Here is a 14,685-nt window from a genome sequence, read left to right as displayed (position 1 = left end):
TCTAAGTCACAAAGGAAAGCAATGGAGACAAAGCACAGGTCAAAGTCCCCGCTATGTAAGGAACTGACAAGGGAGGGGTAATCAAGGGAGGCTGAGTTCCTGTGAACATGGAGGCCTGTGTCTGTGACAACGGACAAAGGGCAGGGAGCAAGAATATTCCTAAAGTCCTCTAAATCCTTCACCTGGTGACCCAGGTGGCCAGGTCTCCCCTCTCCACCAGGGGAGGAAATCCCAAACCCAGCTTCTGAGGGTGGAGACAGTGCATAGAGCATCCCAGCTCTGCAGACAGTGTTGTGCGAGCCATGGACCACCTGGCTCCAAGTGGGACAGCCTTTTTCTGAGGCGGGGACAGCGTCCGTGCCTGCCCCCACCCAGGAGACGACCAGAGGGGCAGAGGCCTGCTCAGACCCAGGGGGTCCTGGAGGGAAGGGGACAGCCTCCTGCATGCTCACCGTCTGCCCCTTCCTCCTTCTTTTCCAATTCCACCACAGCCCTGAGCCCTCCTTTCCTCCACTCGCTCCCTTCTCTCACATTTGCTCCCCAAATCCATACCCCTCGCCACGCCCCGACAGTGCCCTCCTGACCCAGCCCCTGCCTGCCCCACTCCCTCCACACCCACGCACTGCAGGCCCTTCCCTCCTTCAGTCTCACCCCAGAGCCTTTGCACCTGCTGTTGCCTCCACCTGCAAAACCCATCCTCTCATCCTCAGTCTCAGCTCAGCTGTCACCTTCTCAGGAAGGCCTTCCTGGGCCACCCGGGCCAATGTTGCTTTCACCGCCACCCTGCCCCACTCTCACCCAATTTTGTTTTCTTCATGGCCCCACTGCTCCTGGAAAAATCTCATATTCACATTTTCCCGTTTGCTGTTCAGCGTCTGCTCCCGCACTCCCACCAGAATGTAAGGTTTCTTCAAGGCTGTGTCCCCAGGGCCTATAACTCACTAAGCATAAGCTGAATAAATGAATGAAAGAATGAATGAGTGGCTCATTGTCTCTTTATTTATTTATTTATTTATTTAGAGACAGGGGCTCCCTTTGTTTCCTGGGCTGGGGTGCAGTGGCGTGATCATGGTTCACTGCAGCCTTGACCTCCTGGGCTCAAATGATCCTCCAACCTCAGCCTCTCAAGTAGCCAGGACTACAGGCATGCACCACCATGCCCAGCTAAGTTTGTATTATTTTTTTTTAGAAATGGGGTCTCACTATGCTACCCAGGCTGGTCATTTTCTCTTTAGTTCCCACGTGTATTCCTTTGCTTCCTGTTCTCACTCACGCCTCCATGTCACCAACCTCCCCATCTCCACTGACACTGAGCATTTCCTTAGGGCCTGGCCAGGGGCACAGCATGGGTCCCGCTCTGCCAATGGGGAGAGCAGTGACTCGTGGAGAGGCCAGAGGCCTGGTGTCCCTGGCATCCTCTCTGCCTGAGGTAGAGGCACAGCTATGTCATAAACCTGCAGGAATGAGGCTGTAGGGGCAGCAAGGGCCACTGGGCCCAACAGAAGCACACACAGCTGGGATCCTGAAAAGACCCGGACCCCCCTCTCCTCTTCCTCCCACTTCCTGCCAGGGCCTTCCACCCTCTGGACCTGATAGGAAGTCAGAAGTCAAGGTTTCCTCAGTGGGGTAGATCCCAGGGGTCACCCCCAAGGGCCACTACAGGACTGAGAAAGAGTCTGGGGGGGAGCACCCCCACCCCATCATCTCGATTGGCTCCTCTGGTCTCTGACGTGGGCATCAGGCACTTTCCCCGTCTTCTGTCAGGTGCTCCGTGGGCAGCTCCACGGCAGAACAGGAGCCCGTCTCCCCAGCAATGCTGTCCTCCTAGCCCCCCATGGAAATTCTGGAAATAAGACATGTCTCTGTGGCTATCCTCCTTTCGCTCCTTCCTGTAGGGCAGGTGACCTGGGTACACAGTGACCGGGGACATGCTGACAGGCTGCGCCCCAGGGAACTGGCTCCAAGCTGCAGGGTCTCCACGGAGATTGGCAGGGCCTCTTCCTGCTGGGGCAGATGTGGGCACACAGGACAAAGGCCAGAGCAGGAATCAAGGGACACCAATCACTGGGCTGGCCCAGCTCAGCCCCCTCAGGCCTGATGGGTGGGCCTGAGCTCCTCCATATAAGGAGCTATCTGGGGTTGGAGGGGGCTTGTTTCCAGGACGCCAGTGTCCGGAGGGCTGTGGAGGGGAGCAGAAGCCACGGGTAAGTGGGGCTTGGGAAGGGTAGGTAAAACCATGTGGGTGCAGGCGCAGCCATGGTGAGCCCAGGTCACTCTTCCCCCAGACCCTGCTCTGAAGGAGGACCTGTGGCCCTCAATGTGGCTGAGCTGGAAGTGTCAGGGAGGTCTTGGGATGGCCACTCCCCAGAGAACTGCACTGATGTCCTGCTAAACAGATAGCTGTCGAGTGCATGGGGGAGGGCCGCAGGAGACCCCCCAAGTCTAGAGGGCCGGTCAGAGGAGAGGGACCAGGCCAGGCCACACACAGGGCCAGCCTCGTCCGAGGTCACGTGGGGATGTCTGGAACAATGGCAGGAGGACTGGCAGGGAGCTGGTGAAGCTGCAAGAGGCACCTGTCCCATGGGCGGCCCAGTGACTGCCCCCGGCAGGTCATGTGGACTGACCAAGGTGACTGTCATAGAGCATCTAGCACAGGTCGGGGGCACAGCAGTGACCAACACATGTGTCAACGGCTGCATGAGTAGGCCAGAGGGATGCGGGTAAGCAGGTAGGCAGGCAGGTGGCATGGACAGCCTGCCCAGGGTCCAGGGAAGCAGCTGGTGCGTTCCCCCCAGCACAGCCACCCCTCTCCGTCCCTGCCCTCTGCCCACCTCACCTGATGGGCCCAAGGAGCTGGGCCTTGGTCCTGGAGAAAACCTCGAGGGCCACGCTCCTCAGCAGGCCCTGCATCCACCACAAGTCTGCCGGCACATCGGGCAGCCACGCCACCAACCTGGAGGAAGGGGCAGGTCAGCTTTGCCCAGGTGAGCCTGGGGTGTGGCCCCACCGAGCCCACCCTCCCCACAGACCAGAGCCAGGGGCCCCTGCACCTGAGGGCTGCCCAGGTTGGGGGAAGAAGTGTCAGCAGTGTCGACCACTGTTGCAGAGCCAGTCAGAGCCACAGGGGCACCTGCAGGGTTGGAATGATCCGAAATGGACTCTGAACTTGGCAGAGGTGGCCAGGCCTTAGGGTCCTTGACTCCCGAGGAAACAAGTGGGAAGCACAGGTAGGGAGAGAGTGGGCCTTTGGGGTCAGGCTGGCTTGAGGGTACAGCCCAGCTTCCCTGCCCATCAGCTGGGTAACCTGCACAGGTCAGGGAACCTGTCTGGGCCTCCATTTCTTCACCTGTCAAATTAGGACAGTCACCTCACCCGTAGTTCCTAATGTCCTCCTTATCTCCATCCATTTCTCTCTCTTCCCTCCAGGCCAGCCCCTGCCCTCCCCACCCCAAACCCCTTTGTCCACTCTCCTCTCAGAAGCTGCTGGCCCTCCAAAAACACAGCTGACAGAGCCCCCTTTTGCTCAAGATGTCCCCGTGGTTCCCCACTGCCTCCATGATGGAGCCAGCCCCAGATTCAGGGTCCTCGGAACTGCATCTTATCCCAGCACAGAGGGGAGAGAGCATGAGTCTGTCTGCAGGGCCACAGTCCTATAGGGCCAGGTCTGAGAAAGCTCTGGCCAGGCACCTCAGACACTGGCCACTGCAGGGCCCCAACCTGCACCACAGCACCCTTGGAGGGGCCCCTACACCAGAGTTCAAACTAGGCATGCAGTCCAGAGAGGGTGGTGTGATGGCAAGATATAAGCCGGACTGTCACCTCCCTTGTTCTGTACCACCTGCCTCTATTAATGCAACCTACGTTGTTGAACATATGTATTGTGAAAAATACCAAGAGTGAACTTCTCTGTAGTCTGGGCAGGCTCCCCTTTGGGGCTCACACAATGAATTTGTTTTTAACTGAAAAGGTTGGACTTTACATTTATACTTTTGGATTTCAACTCGTGGTTTCTGTAAACAGCTCAGCGTGAGAAGAATCTGTCGGTAGAAAGCTCTCTCCTGGTTTTGGCCCACTGGCAATTTAAACAGCAGGACTGACCCATGCATTAACTCAACATTGAGCAGGACAGACACCTGTGGCTCACCGTCACAGACCTTCTTCCGGAGAAGAGAGAATTTTAAACACTACACATCTCCCCATGCCACCTCCCTGCTCAAACCCTTCCCAGCCTTTCCACTACTCTCTGGACAAAGACTAGCTAAGCCGGCTGCACAGCTCTGTGCACCTGCCCCACCAGCCTCCTCTGCCTCGTCTTCTACGTCAGTAAAGCCGAGGCTCCAGCTTTACTGGCCTTCCTTCCTGCTCCTCGAACAGGCCTTTCTACTTCCCCCCTCTGGACCTTTGCACATGCTGTTCCATCTGCCTAGAACATTCTCCTTGTCCTCTTTGCCTGGTGGACGCTGACTCATCCTTCAGAGTATAACCTGAGTCATCTCCTCCGGGCAGCCTTCCCTGGCCAGAGAGTCCCTAGATTGAGCTGTGCAGTTGGAAGCTAGTGTAGGCCTCTCCCAGGGAACCTCTAGGTGGAGCTGTAGTTACAGGGGAGTGTGTGATAATTTGTAGGTCGGGAGCTCCACCAGGCCAGGAGCTGGGTCTGGGTCAGGGCTGCTTCCATGGCCTACAGCCAGGCCTTGGCCCCTGAGAGATCCTCAGCAACTGCTGGTGGAATGAATGAACAACTGACACAGAGGGACACATTAACCAGCAAGTTAGAATGTTACTGAGGGCCTAACCACAGCTGGCCTGACTTGGAAGGGGCTCGTTCTACAGAAAAGGAACCTGTAGTGGTGGGCTCATGCCTGTCATCCCAGCACTCTGGGAGGCCGAGGTGGGCAGATTGCCTGAGCTCAGGAGTTCGTGACCAGCCCGCGCAACAAGGTGAAATCCTGTCTCTACTAAAATACAAAAAAATTAGCCGAGCGTGGCAGTGTGCGCCTGTGGTCCCAGCTACTTAGGAGGCTGAGGCAGGAGAACTGCTTGAACCCGGGAGGCAGAGGTTGCAATGAGCCGAGATCACGCCACTGCACTCCAGCCTGGGCAATAGAGTAAGATTCTGTCAAAAAAAAAAAAAAAAAAGAAAGAAAGAAAGAAAGAAAGAAAGAAAGAAAGAAAGAAAGAAAAAGAAAGAAAGAAAAAGAAAGAAAGAAAGAAAGAAAGGAAGAAAGGAAGAAAGGAAGAAAGGAAGAAAGGAAGAAAGGAAGAAAGAAAGAAAGAAAGAAAGGAAAAATGAGAAGAGAAGAGAAGAGAAATCTGTAGCCCAGAAAGGTCAAGAGACTCGGGCCCAGCCACACAACCAGCCTGAGACTGAAGAGACCCAGCCCCAGCCACAAAGCCAACCTGAGATTCTGATGGGTGGAGCAATGGTCAGAGGTCACGGAGACAGTGTAGGGTCCGGGGGAAGACCAGGAGGACTCCAGCTTCCAATCGTACCCACCATGCCCCTTCCCCACCAGTCTCGTTTTGCAGAGGAGATCACAGAGGCTGAGTCATTCAGCCAACACCACACAGTGTGGAGACAGCAGCCGGGCTCCCCCTACCCCGCCCAGCCCTGCCCACCCAGTGTGCCAGCTGCCCCTCCTGCCATGGGCACCAGTCTCCACCACAAGCCAGGCCCTTCCCAGGCCCCCTGGCTGAGCCTTACCTTCTGCTGCGGAAGTAGACGTACTCAAAGGGCAGCGTGCAGGGTAGCAACATGTACGTCAGCACCTGTCCAGGCCCCGAGCGCCAGAAGCGGGCCCACGGGCTGGGGTCCCTCGTACATGCTTTCTTCAGTGCTGCAAGAGAAGCCCCGGCATGGCCCTGCCCACCTGGAGTCTGTGGACCGGCAGCCTGAGCGCCCCCATCTCACACAGTAAGAGACTGCACCCCCTCCACCTTCTGCAGATGAAGAAACAACACGGAGCCACCCCCCACCACGGGCCAGCAGGTAGCTATGCACTTTCATTGGCATGAGACAAGTGGTGTATGCCCTCTCATAGATGAAGAGACTGAGGTTCAGAGTGGAGAAGTGACTTGCCTAAGGACCATCAACAGGAAGTGGCAGGGCCAGGATGGACTTGAGGACTCTCAGGCTCCTGAGCTCTTTCTACCTCTCCTGCCCCTCTGGAAAGTCTGTGGCCTGCCAGGCTGGGACAGATGCTCTCACCACACTCTCTCAATAACAGTAACACGACAGTGTTATTAATAACCACAGCCACAGCTGTGACCGCAGCAACCGTTTCTTGGGTCCTCTATTCACTGACCTGACCAGAGTGGAAGGGACCACAGCATCTGGGCTGGAACGGAGCCAGAGCCCAAACCCCAGCTTCCAGACATAGCCCAGGCCACAGCTCTGGCCACCATGTCCACTCTGGCCGCTGCCCTCTGGAGACGGGGCATTTGAAGATTCACAGGTAGCACAGGCCAGACACCCTGCTCCACATCCACCTGCCGAGTGTCCTAGGACGAGTCCTAGCTTCCGTCTCTGTAAACCGGGGGTCCCGGCAGGACGTTCCTCCCTGGGCAGGCAGGTGAGGATTAGCGATGAGATTCACAATTCCCTGCCGAGCTGGGGAGGGCGCAGCACCCAGGAGTTGGTGCTCCACCCAAGGCAGCTCTCTGGTGCCCCCGTGTGGCTGCAGGGACACTGCCGGGTTCCAGAATCCCAAGCTTGGACCTCAGGGGCTGGGCACAGGTCCACGTCCTTTTCTGCATATCCTGGTGTGGTCTCCCGGCATGAAAAGGGGCCCCCTCCTCGTCCCCTTGCCACCCCACTCTCCCTGATCTGGCCTCAACCACCATCACTCTCCTCCCGACCTCCCACCCCTTCAGCCTGTTTGGGTCCACCACCCCCTCCCGTCCACCTCACTCCCTTCTCCCACAGCTTTCGAGGACACCTGCCCACCCTGCCAGCCTCCCAAGCTCACCTCTGCTGCCTGCCCCTCATGCTGCAGCCACAGGGACCTCCTGGCTCTCCCTCACCAACCCCAGGACCTTTGCGTGTGCCAGGCCCTCTCCCCGATGCTCTTTTGCCTCTTGGCCTGGCCAACATCTCCTTTTCAGTTTCACTCAGATGCTGCTCAAACTCACCCCCCGCCATCATTACATGTGCCTGTAGGACCCTCTACTTTCCTGTTGTTGCAGTTGTGACATTTAGTCACAGAGCAGGAGTGCAGACTAAGTGGTTCTGAGTAGAACCCCTGGTTCTGCCATTTGCTACTGTGTGACTTTGGGCAAGTCGCTTAACTTCTCTGTGCTATGGTTTCCTCGTCTTTACAATGAGGACAATTCTGTACTATCCTCAGATGGTTGTTGGAAGGATGAAATGAGTTCATTTCCATCTGGGGAATCCAGAACCCTCTGTGTGTGCCTCTCCTATGTCTGTTGACACTCCTGCCCTTTCCGGGGCAGTGGGCAAAGACCTGGCTTTTGCAGGCACAGGCTTGGGTTCAAATCCCCTAGCTGCAGGCTCTGAGCCCTTGATGAGTCCCTTCCTTTCTCAGAGGTTTGGTTTCCTCATCAGTGAAGTGGGTATGAATAATGCTTAGGCCCAGGGTTGTGGGAAGGAATGAATGATGCCACATGTAAAAAGCCCATAGTACCACACTTGGCATTTAGTAGGTGCTCAGTAAATGAGTCCTGTCCTCTTCCAGGCGACGAGTGCCTTCAAGGCAGGGTCCCTGAACCTGGTCCCCTGAGTGCAGGGCCTTGGTAGGTAAGCAAATGCAGGAAGAGTCCCTACCAGCCTCCAGCTCTGGCGAGAGCTGCTCAAAGTTGGGTATGTCCTTGACTTGCACGTGGGGCACTTGCCAGTTGAGAGACAGGCCGCTCTTCGGGCATTGGTCACAGCCAGCATCCCAGTTTCCATCAGCCGGGGCTGGGGGTTCCTTAGACACCAGTGTCCATAGCACCGGCTCCTTGGTGAGTCCTGGATCAGGGAAGGGAGAGGATAAGTCAGGCATCTGAGCCTCCCCAAGGCGCCCCATGCTGCCCGCATCCCTCAGTGCCCAACCCCGTTCTGGGGATCCACTGTGCTGGGGGATGGATGCATGGCTTATTCCAGATGACTCCCTTCTGCCTTCCCCTGGCCCTGCTCTGCCCTACTCCCTGCCCACTTTCAAGTGGCTCATCAGAGCCCAGACCCCAAAGACACAATCCAGAGTTCCAATTCTGGCTCCACCACCTGCAAGCTATGTGACCCAATGCCTTTTGCCTCAGTTTTCTTCTCTGTAAAAAAGGAAAAGTAAGACCTGCCTTATATGATTGCCTGAGAATTAAACAAGATAAATACATAAAGCTTAAGCTCACATCTGGGCACATATAAAGCGCTCAGCAAATGCTTCCTGATTGTGTGTTTTTGGTTGCAACGTAGGACTTGAGCACATGAGTTCGGGAGCCAGGCAGCCTGCATCTGAATGTCTACTCCACTAGTTTGAAGAGCACTGTCCTGTGGATGATGTTCAGACTCTCCAGCCCAGACCTCTCTGGCACACCCACTGCCCCATGAACACACACACACACACACACACACACACACACACCTCCTGCCAGATTGAGTTATGTGCCCTCAAGGTGCCTGCCTCTGTCCCTTCTCTCTTGTTTTTCCCTCTGCCTAGAATGCCCTCTTCTTTTGCTGGAATCTTCATCTTTGCCGGTGTCTTCATAATGAACTAGTCAAAACCAGCTTATCTGTCACTGCCTCCAGGAAGCCCTCCTTACCTACCCTCAACCCCCAGACTGAGTCCAGTGCCTCCTCTGGACTCCCACAGCCTTGATCATCCCACCATCCCTGCCCCCATCTCCCTGGGTTGTCTCTCTCTGGGTCTGTTCCCCTGCAGCAGGCTGCGGGCTGCTCAACAGTGGAACTTGTATGTGATTCTTCTCTGAGTCCCCAGTACTCAGCTCAGGTTCAGCACAGAGCAGATGCTGAGGACAAGAGTGAGTGAGCCCAGGTCCCTAGCAGCTCAAAGGCCCAAGAGGCAGGCTCCACCTGGCACCATGTGGGACACGATCCCCAGCCACTGTGGGACTGCCACCTACCACGTCTCTCCAGGAACCTCAGGGCATCCAGGTAGCCTTGTCTGCAGTTGTCGGCCACCACCTGCCAACACACAGGGCAAGGGTGGGATGGGCAAGGCCTGGACCTGCCCCTTGAGCAGATGTCACAGGCCAGGGACTTATCTTTAACTGGAGATAGTCCCAGCCCAGCCTATTCTCCCCAAGTGACCATTCAGCTGGGCTCAGGGACCCCTGTGGACCAGCACTGGGCAGGAGGGGCCAGAAGCCTGCAGATAGATCTAGTTCTGTCCCTGCAGGCCCATTGCATCTCCCCTCTGAGACACCCTGGCTGCTCTTGCCCCAGTCTTTCCCCTCTCTTGCCTCAGTTTCTGCCTCTGGAAAATGGGATAACAACGCCTGGGATGGCTGGGACTTTGGCTTCTTGTAGGGCAGTGGATGGGGGTTCCCTTTGCTCCTTTGATGTTCACTTCCAGGACAAGACTGAGGTGGGCTGAGGAACCAGGAGCCCCACCTACCTGTCTGATTAAAGCCCCACTGGTGGCAAAGGGTGCTGTCCTCCTCACATCCTTGCTGTGAGACTTTAGCATGGCAGTGCTAACTCTCTGAGTGCCTCAGCTTCCTTATCTAGAAAATGCAGCTGGGGTTTCCTGCCCACCCAGGGGTGTGGGGAATACCAGAGTAAATGAACATGACCTTGTCTCGTGACTTAGAAAGCACTACACAAACCTGAGAGGTAGAAGGGACAGGGAAGAGCCAGGATGTGGTTGGGGCAGAGGAGTGTGTGTGTATGTGTGTGTGTGTGTTTCTTTCTTTCTTTCTTTTTTTGTTTTTGAGATGGAGTCTCACTCTGTCACCCAGGCTATAGTGTAATGGCACGATCTCGGCTCACTGCAACCTCCACCTCCCAGGTTCAAGCAATTGTCCTGCTTCAGCTTCCTGAGTAGCTGGAATTACAGGCATGTGCCACCACGCCCAGCTAATTTTTATATTTTTAGTAGAGATGGAGTTTCACCATGTTGGCCAGGCTGGTCTCAAGCTCTTGACCTTAAGTGATCTGCCAGCCTCGGCCTCCCAAAGTGCTGGGATTATAGGCGTTGAGACACCGCGCCCGGCCAGGAGGAGTGTATTTCAATAGCTGTCAAATTATCTATTTTCCAGGAATACCAAAGGGTAAAAATCCCTTCCTTTGTTTTTTTCTTTGCATTTGTGCCTTGCCTCCACAGTGGTTGGTCAATCTGGCCACAGTCAAGGACAGTGGTCAAGAGCATGGGCCTGAGCCAACTGAAGGTCGAATCCTGATTTTGCTGCTTCCAGGCTGTGTGACTTTGAACAAGTTGCTTAACCTCTCTCAGCCATAGTATCCTCCCCTGAGAAATGGAAATGATAACGGCACCTGCCTACAGACCCTGGCCCAGAGGAGCACAGGCAAAGGCCCTGCTCAAAGGCCAGCTCAGCAGAGTTGGCGCGAGTGTGTCCCATTGACCTGGGGCCAGTCCTCACTCATCACTCATCGCTCAGTGCGGAAAGAACAGTAAAGACACGACTGAATCCCATTAGGATTCAGGTGTTTGGCTTTGAGACTGGGGACATACGTTGTAACTGCCTTGAGGCTCAGGGGGCAGTGTGGGTTAGGAGCACACAAAGTCTGACTCACGGGACCCTTGACCATGGCCAAGCCTCTAACACCATCACGGGGCCAGACCTACCTCGAGGCTGGGGGGTATGAGGCTTATGAACCCCAGGAAGAAGTTCTTGGTGGAGATTTGGAAGCTGGCGTTGAAGGCATTCAGCTCATGCAGGTTGGGGGAGGTGCTCTGGGGGCAGATGTCCACTGTCCCATGGAAGGGGGACACCGTGATGGTGGAGGGGCAGTCCGCAAAGGGCAAGTTGTTGCTCAGAGCCCCATCGATGTAGCGCTGCAATTTGTGGGGGGCAGGTGGGTAGTGCTGCCCTCTCAGAGGGCCTCCCACACTGGCTGCAGCCGGTGACCCTCCAGCTGTCCCTGAGTCACAGGGCCACTCCAGCCCAGGAGGCTGAACGCCCCCTAGGAGCAGGGGGAGGGCCTGGCACACAGTAAGTGCTCAGGGAGCGCTGGTTTCCTCCACCCGAACACCTCTCCACAGTGTGCACCCCAGGCTGCCCAGAGCACAGAGCAGGGTTCCAAAGTGCACTCACCTCCCCTCTGAACTCGGGGGGGATCAGCCCGCAGTAGAAAGGGAAGTATAAGGTGCAGACCAAGGCCTAGGAAGAGGAGAGTCAGCGGGAACACAACTGTGCATGCTCCTTGCCTTCAGAACCTCCCCTGTGCACGGTTTCTAATCCCAACAGCCTGCAAAGGAGGCGTCATCAGTCCCACGTCCAGATGAGGGAGCTGAGGTGTCACCTCCCAGCCAAGCTCTCCAAGGGAAGCAGGGATTGGAGCACCTCTGTCTCGACACCCACTTCCTCTTTCTGTGGGTGTGCAGGGAAGGAGGTCAGGTGCGAGCTCCTGAGGAAGCTAGATGGGGACCCCAAAGAGTGGCCCAGAATCCTTGCCTGTGTAGCAGTTGGGATGGGACCTGGCACATAGTTGGTGCTCAGTACACATTAGCTGCCCTCACTGTTATCAATCTGTGGGACAAAACTGTCACCTGCATCTCCATCTGGTCAGAGCCAGGATGCGCTCTGCACCTCCCAGACAGAGCTGGGAAGCTTCCAAGGCTTCCATGAGACAAAGCCCTATATTCAAAAGTTTGCAAGCTCTAGGTTGGTGGTTCTCAACTAGGAGTGACTTTCTCCCCCACAGGACACTAACAATGTCAGAGACATTTTTGGTTGCCACACTGTGCCTGCACTTGAGCGTGCACACTTTTGGCAAATGTCCGTAGTGTCAGGGTCTATGTGAAGCCTCCTTTTTAGACATCCTATTCATCCTATTCCATTTCAATACTAGATTGTTCCTGACCTCCTTACATGGAGATGAGTTCATTATTGATACCACCTGCCCCCCCCCCCCCCCCCCCCCGACCAATGAGCATAGAAGCCCCAGGGAGGCAAGAGTTTCTGTCTGTTTTGCTCCCTGTTACAGCCACAGTGCCTAGAACAGTGACTGGCCCCAGCCAGACTCTTCTGTGTGCAGCAACCTGGGAGGTCTCCAGACCCACCCTGCGGACCCTCTCTGGGCCTCAGTTTCCTCAGCTACAAACAGGTCCGCCCTCCCTCCCTCCTTCCGCCCCTGCAGAAACGTCTGCCGGGGAAGTACCTGGATGTCACTCTGGACTAGATGGAGCCCGCCCGCCTGCCGCCCACCAGCCAGGCCTTGGGTCCCGCCCAGCCCACCTGGATGAGCTCATCGCGGGTGGCGAAGTCAGTGGCCAGGAAGTTGCGGCCGTCGGGCCAGCGGGTGAGCGAGATGCCCAGACGCTGGGAGGCCAGGACGTGGGCGTCGGGGGGCAGAGTGTCCTGCAGCTGCCGCTTGATGTGCTCGATGGGCGCGTAGGCCGGATGCAGGATGCTTAGGCTCAGCCGCTCCACCTGCTTAACCATGCCCAGGAGGTGAGAGCAGCAGAAGTCTGCAGGGGGTGCAGGGAAAGGGAGACCTCAGCGCCCAGGGGTCTTGCGAGCCCCTCCACAGCCCCACACCCCCTCCTAGGTGCAATGGGAGAGGGGTTCTCCCCACTCCAGCTCAGAATTTCTGGGCTCGGCCCCAGATTCAAATGATCCGTTCCCCTTTTCACTTTTTGCCCCAGCCGACCTGGAAAACTGAGTTTCTGGCTCAGAGCCACGATCCCTCCTCTTCAAATGGGGGTCACCTAGTCCCCAGCCCTGGGATTTCTCATGGGATTAAATGGGGCCGTGCCAAGGGTAGAGGGCGCAGAGCACAGCGCCAGGCGCCGGCGTCTCTGGGCTCAATTCGCTTCCGTTAAGGTGTCCCCGCCCCTTTTCGCCCCCGCAGTCCGGGACTCACCGACCGACTTGCCGCAGACGAGGCTGACTGCGTTGAGCGCCCCAGACGAGGAACCGTAGATGCGGCGGGCGCCCTGGAGGAGGCGCGGGGCGCGCTGGCGCAGGCACTCGGTGGCGCCCACGTGGTAGAGACCCAGGTAGCCGGCGCCGGCGAAGGACAGGTTCCAGCTGCCCTCCTCCTCTAAGAAGCCCATGGCAGGTGGACCGGGCGGGATGATCCGACCGAGGAAGGGTCACTCCGTGACCGGGGATGGGGCCGGGATGCAGCCCTAGACGGGGCTGGGCCCAAATGTGGGCTCTGGAGGGAGGCGGGCTGGGGCTGGTGCTCCCTGCGCCACCCCCGGGTTGCGTCACCTGAGCCCCAGCCAATGAGGTCCCCGGGTCGCGATCAGCCCCCACTCCAGGTGTGCGCCAGTTGTGCCCCAGAAGTGCCCGCGCGCTGTGTATGCGCTGGCGCTGCCCCCAGGCGCCCGCCCCGGATCCGCATCGGGTCGTAGATTTCTGAGTGACACGGCAGGGGAGTGGGACCAAATCTTGCCTGATCTCTGGTAGTCTGGGCAGATGTTATTCCAGTCCTCATTAGGCAAATGAGGCAACTGAGGTGCAGCCCAGGATGGTGACAGCCAGGAAGTGGCAGAGTCGGACCCAGGACATCTGGTCTTTGGGGTCAAACCAGGCTTAAGTCTGCAGCTGTGCTGGTTCCAGGGAGGGACCTGGGGGAAAGGGAGGTCTTGGGGCCAGCCCCAGCTTCCATGGATGTGGGTTTTCCCAGCCTCCTCGCTCTCTCCGGGCAGCATTTTTTCAGCCCAATGTGAGGAGACCTGGATGTGAGGACCTACAGAGGCCTTTCTGCTCTCATGGAACCCTGCACCTCCAAACCTCAAACACAGAGTCACCAGCAACTGTCCAGCCCTAGGGTGGGCCCTCCAGCAGAGACAGTGGGATCCTGGCTGGCAGCAGCCACCCAGTCCCCCAAGTGTGTGAGTAGGGACCAGTGTACTGGCCTGGGGCAGGGGGTGGATTCTGAATGCTGGAGAGGCCAAGGCACTCCTGCAGCCAGGAAGAGCCTCTGAGAGAACTCACCCACAACTCTGTCACCTCGACAGTTGTTCTGGAAATCAAGCGGGGCAGCAGACGAAATTAAGTACCCACAAGAAACCCTCCAACAGACCCACAAGGGTGACCCAGAAGAGATGGCTGATGGTGATATCGCCAGGGTGGTGGTCATAGACGACCCCCGCGAGGGGAATGGGTGAGGGAAACACAGTGGGGCCTTCCACACACCGTCAGAGGGTCTGGGACTTGGAGAAAGATTAGAGATGTTACTGTGCTGTCTTTGGAGACAGAGAAGGGGCCACATACCAGGGAACACGAAATGTCTCTAAAAGGCAAGGAAATGGGTTCTCCCCCTGAGCCTCCGGAAGGAACACAGTTCTGCTGACACTCGCTGATTTTAGCCCAATGAAACCCATTTTGGGCTTCTGACCTCCCAAACTGTAAGATAACAAATGTGTGTTGTTCTGAGCCACTAAATTTGTGGTAATTTGTTACCGCAGCAATATGGAATTAATAAACACGACCTCTGTAGTATTCTTGACAAAAATCCATAACCAAATATAATTATGAGGGAATATAAATGTAAATTAGGGGACATTCTACCCAGTAACTTGCCTGTCTGTACTC

The 14,685-nt window shown here is 56.6% G+C and overlaps 1 protein-coding gene across 2 annotated transcripts; it reads right to left on the bottom strand.

Moving 5' to 3' along the window:
• Positions 1-305: 305 nt before the first annotated feature.
• Positions 306-13,329, bottom strand: PNPLA5 (patatin like phospholipase domain containing 5). 2 transcript variants are annotated; one of them, XM_025399925.1, is made up of 9 exons: positions 13,004-13,329; positions 12,376-12,608; positions 11,233-11,298; positions 10,764-10,973; positions 9,079-9,139; positions 7,781-7,966; positions 5,702-5,834; positions 2,837-2,953; positions 978-2,179 (listed from the first exon to the last, which is right to left on the bottom strand). In XM_025399925.1, exons 1-9 carry the CDS (start codon positions 13,194-13,196, stop codon positions 2,089-2,091), a joined length of 1,290 nt encoding a protein of 429 aa, XP_025255710.1. In that variant the 5' UTR covers positions 13,197-13,329; the 3' UTR covers positions 978-2,088. The 2 variants fall into 2 exon arrangements, with proteins under 2 accessions (XP_025255711.1, XP_025255710.1); XM_025399926.1 differs by lacking the exons at positions 11,233-11,298; positions 12,376-12,608 and having other exon boundaries at positions 306-2,179; positions 10,764-10,950; positions 13,000-13,196.
• Between the last annotated feature and the right edge of the window lie 1,356 nt (positions 13,330-14,685).

The sequence above is a fragment of the Theropithecus gelada genome, chromosome 10 (assembly GCF_003255815.1).
Source record: "Theropithecus gelada isolate Dixy chromosome 10, Tgel_1.0, whole genome shotgun sequence".
Taxonomy (NCBI): domain Eukaryota; kingdom Metazoa; phylum Chordata; class Mammalia; order Primates; family Cercopithecidae; genus Theropithecus; species Theropithecus gelada.
The sequence above is the reverse complement of the archived record's forward strand: the minus strand, read 5'-3'. Positions and strand labels throughout refer to the sequence as shown.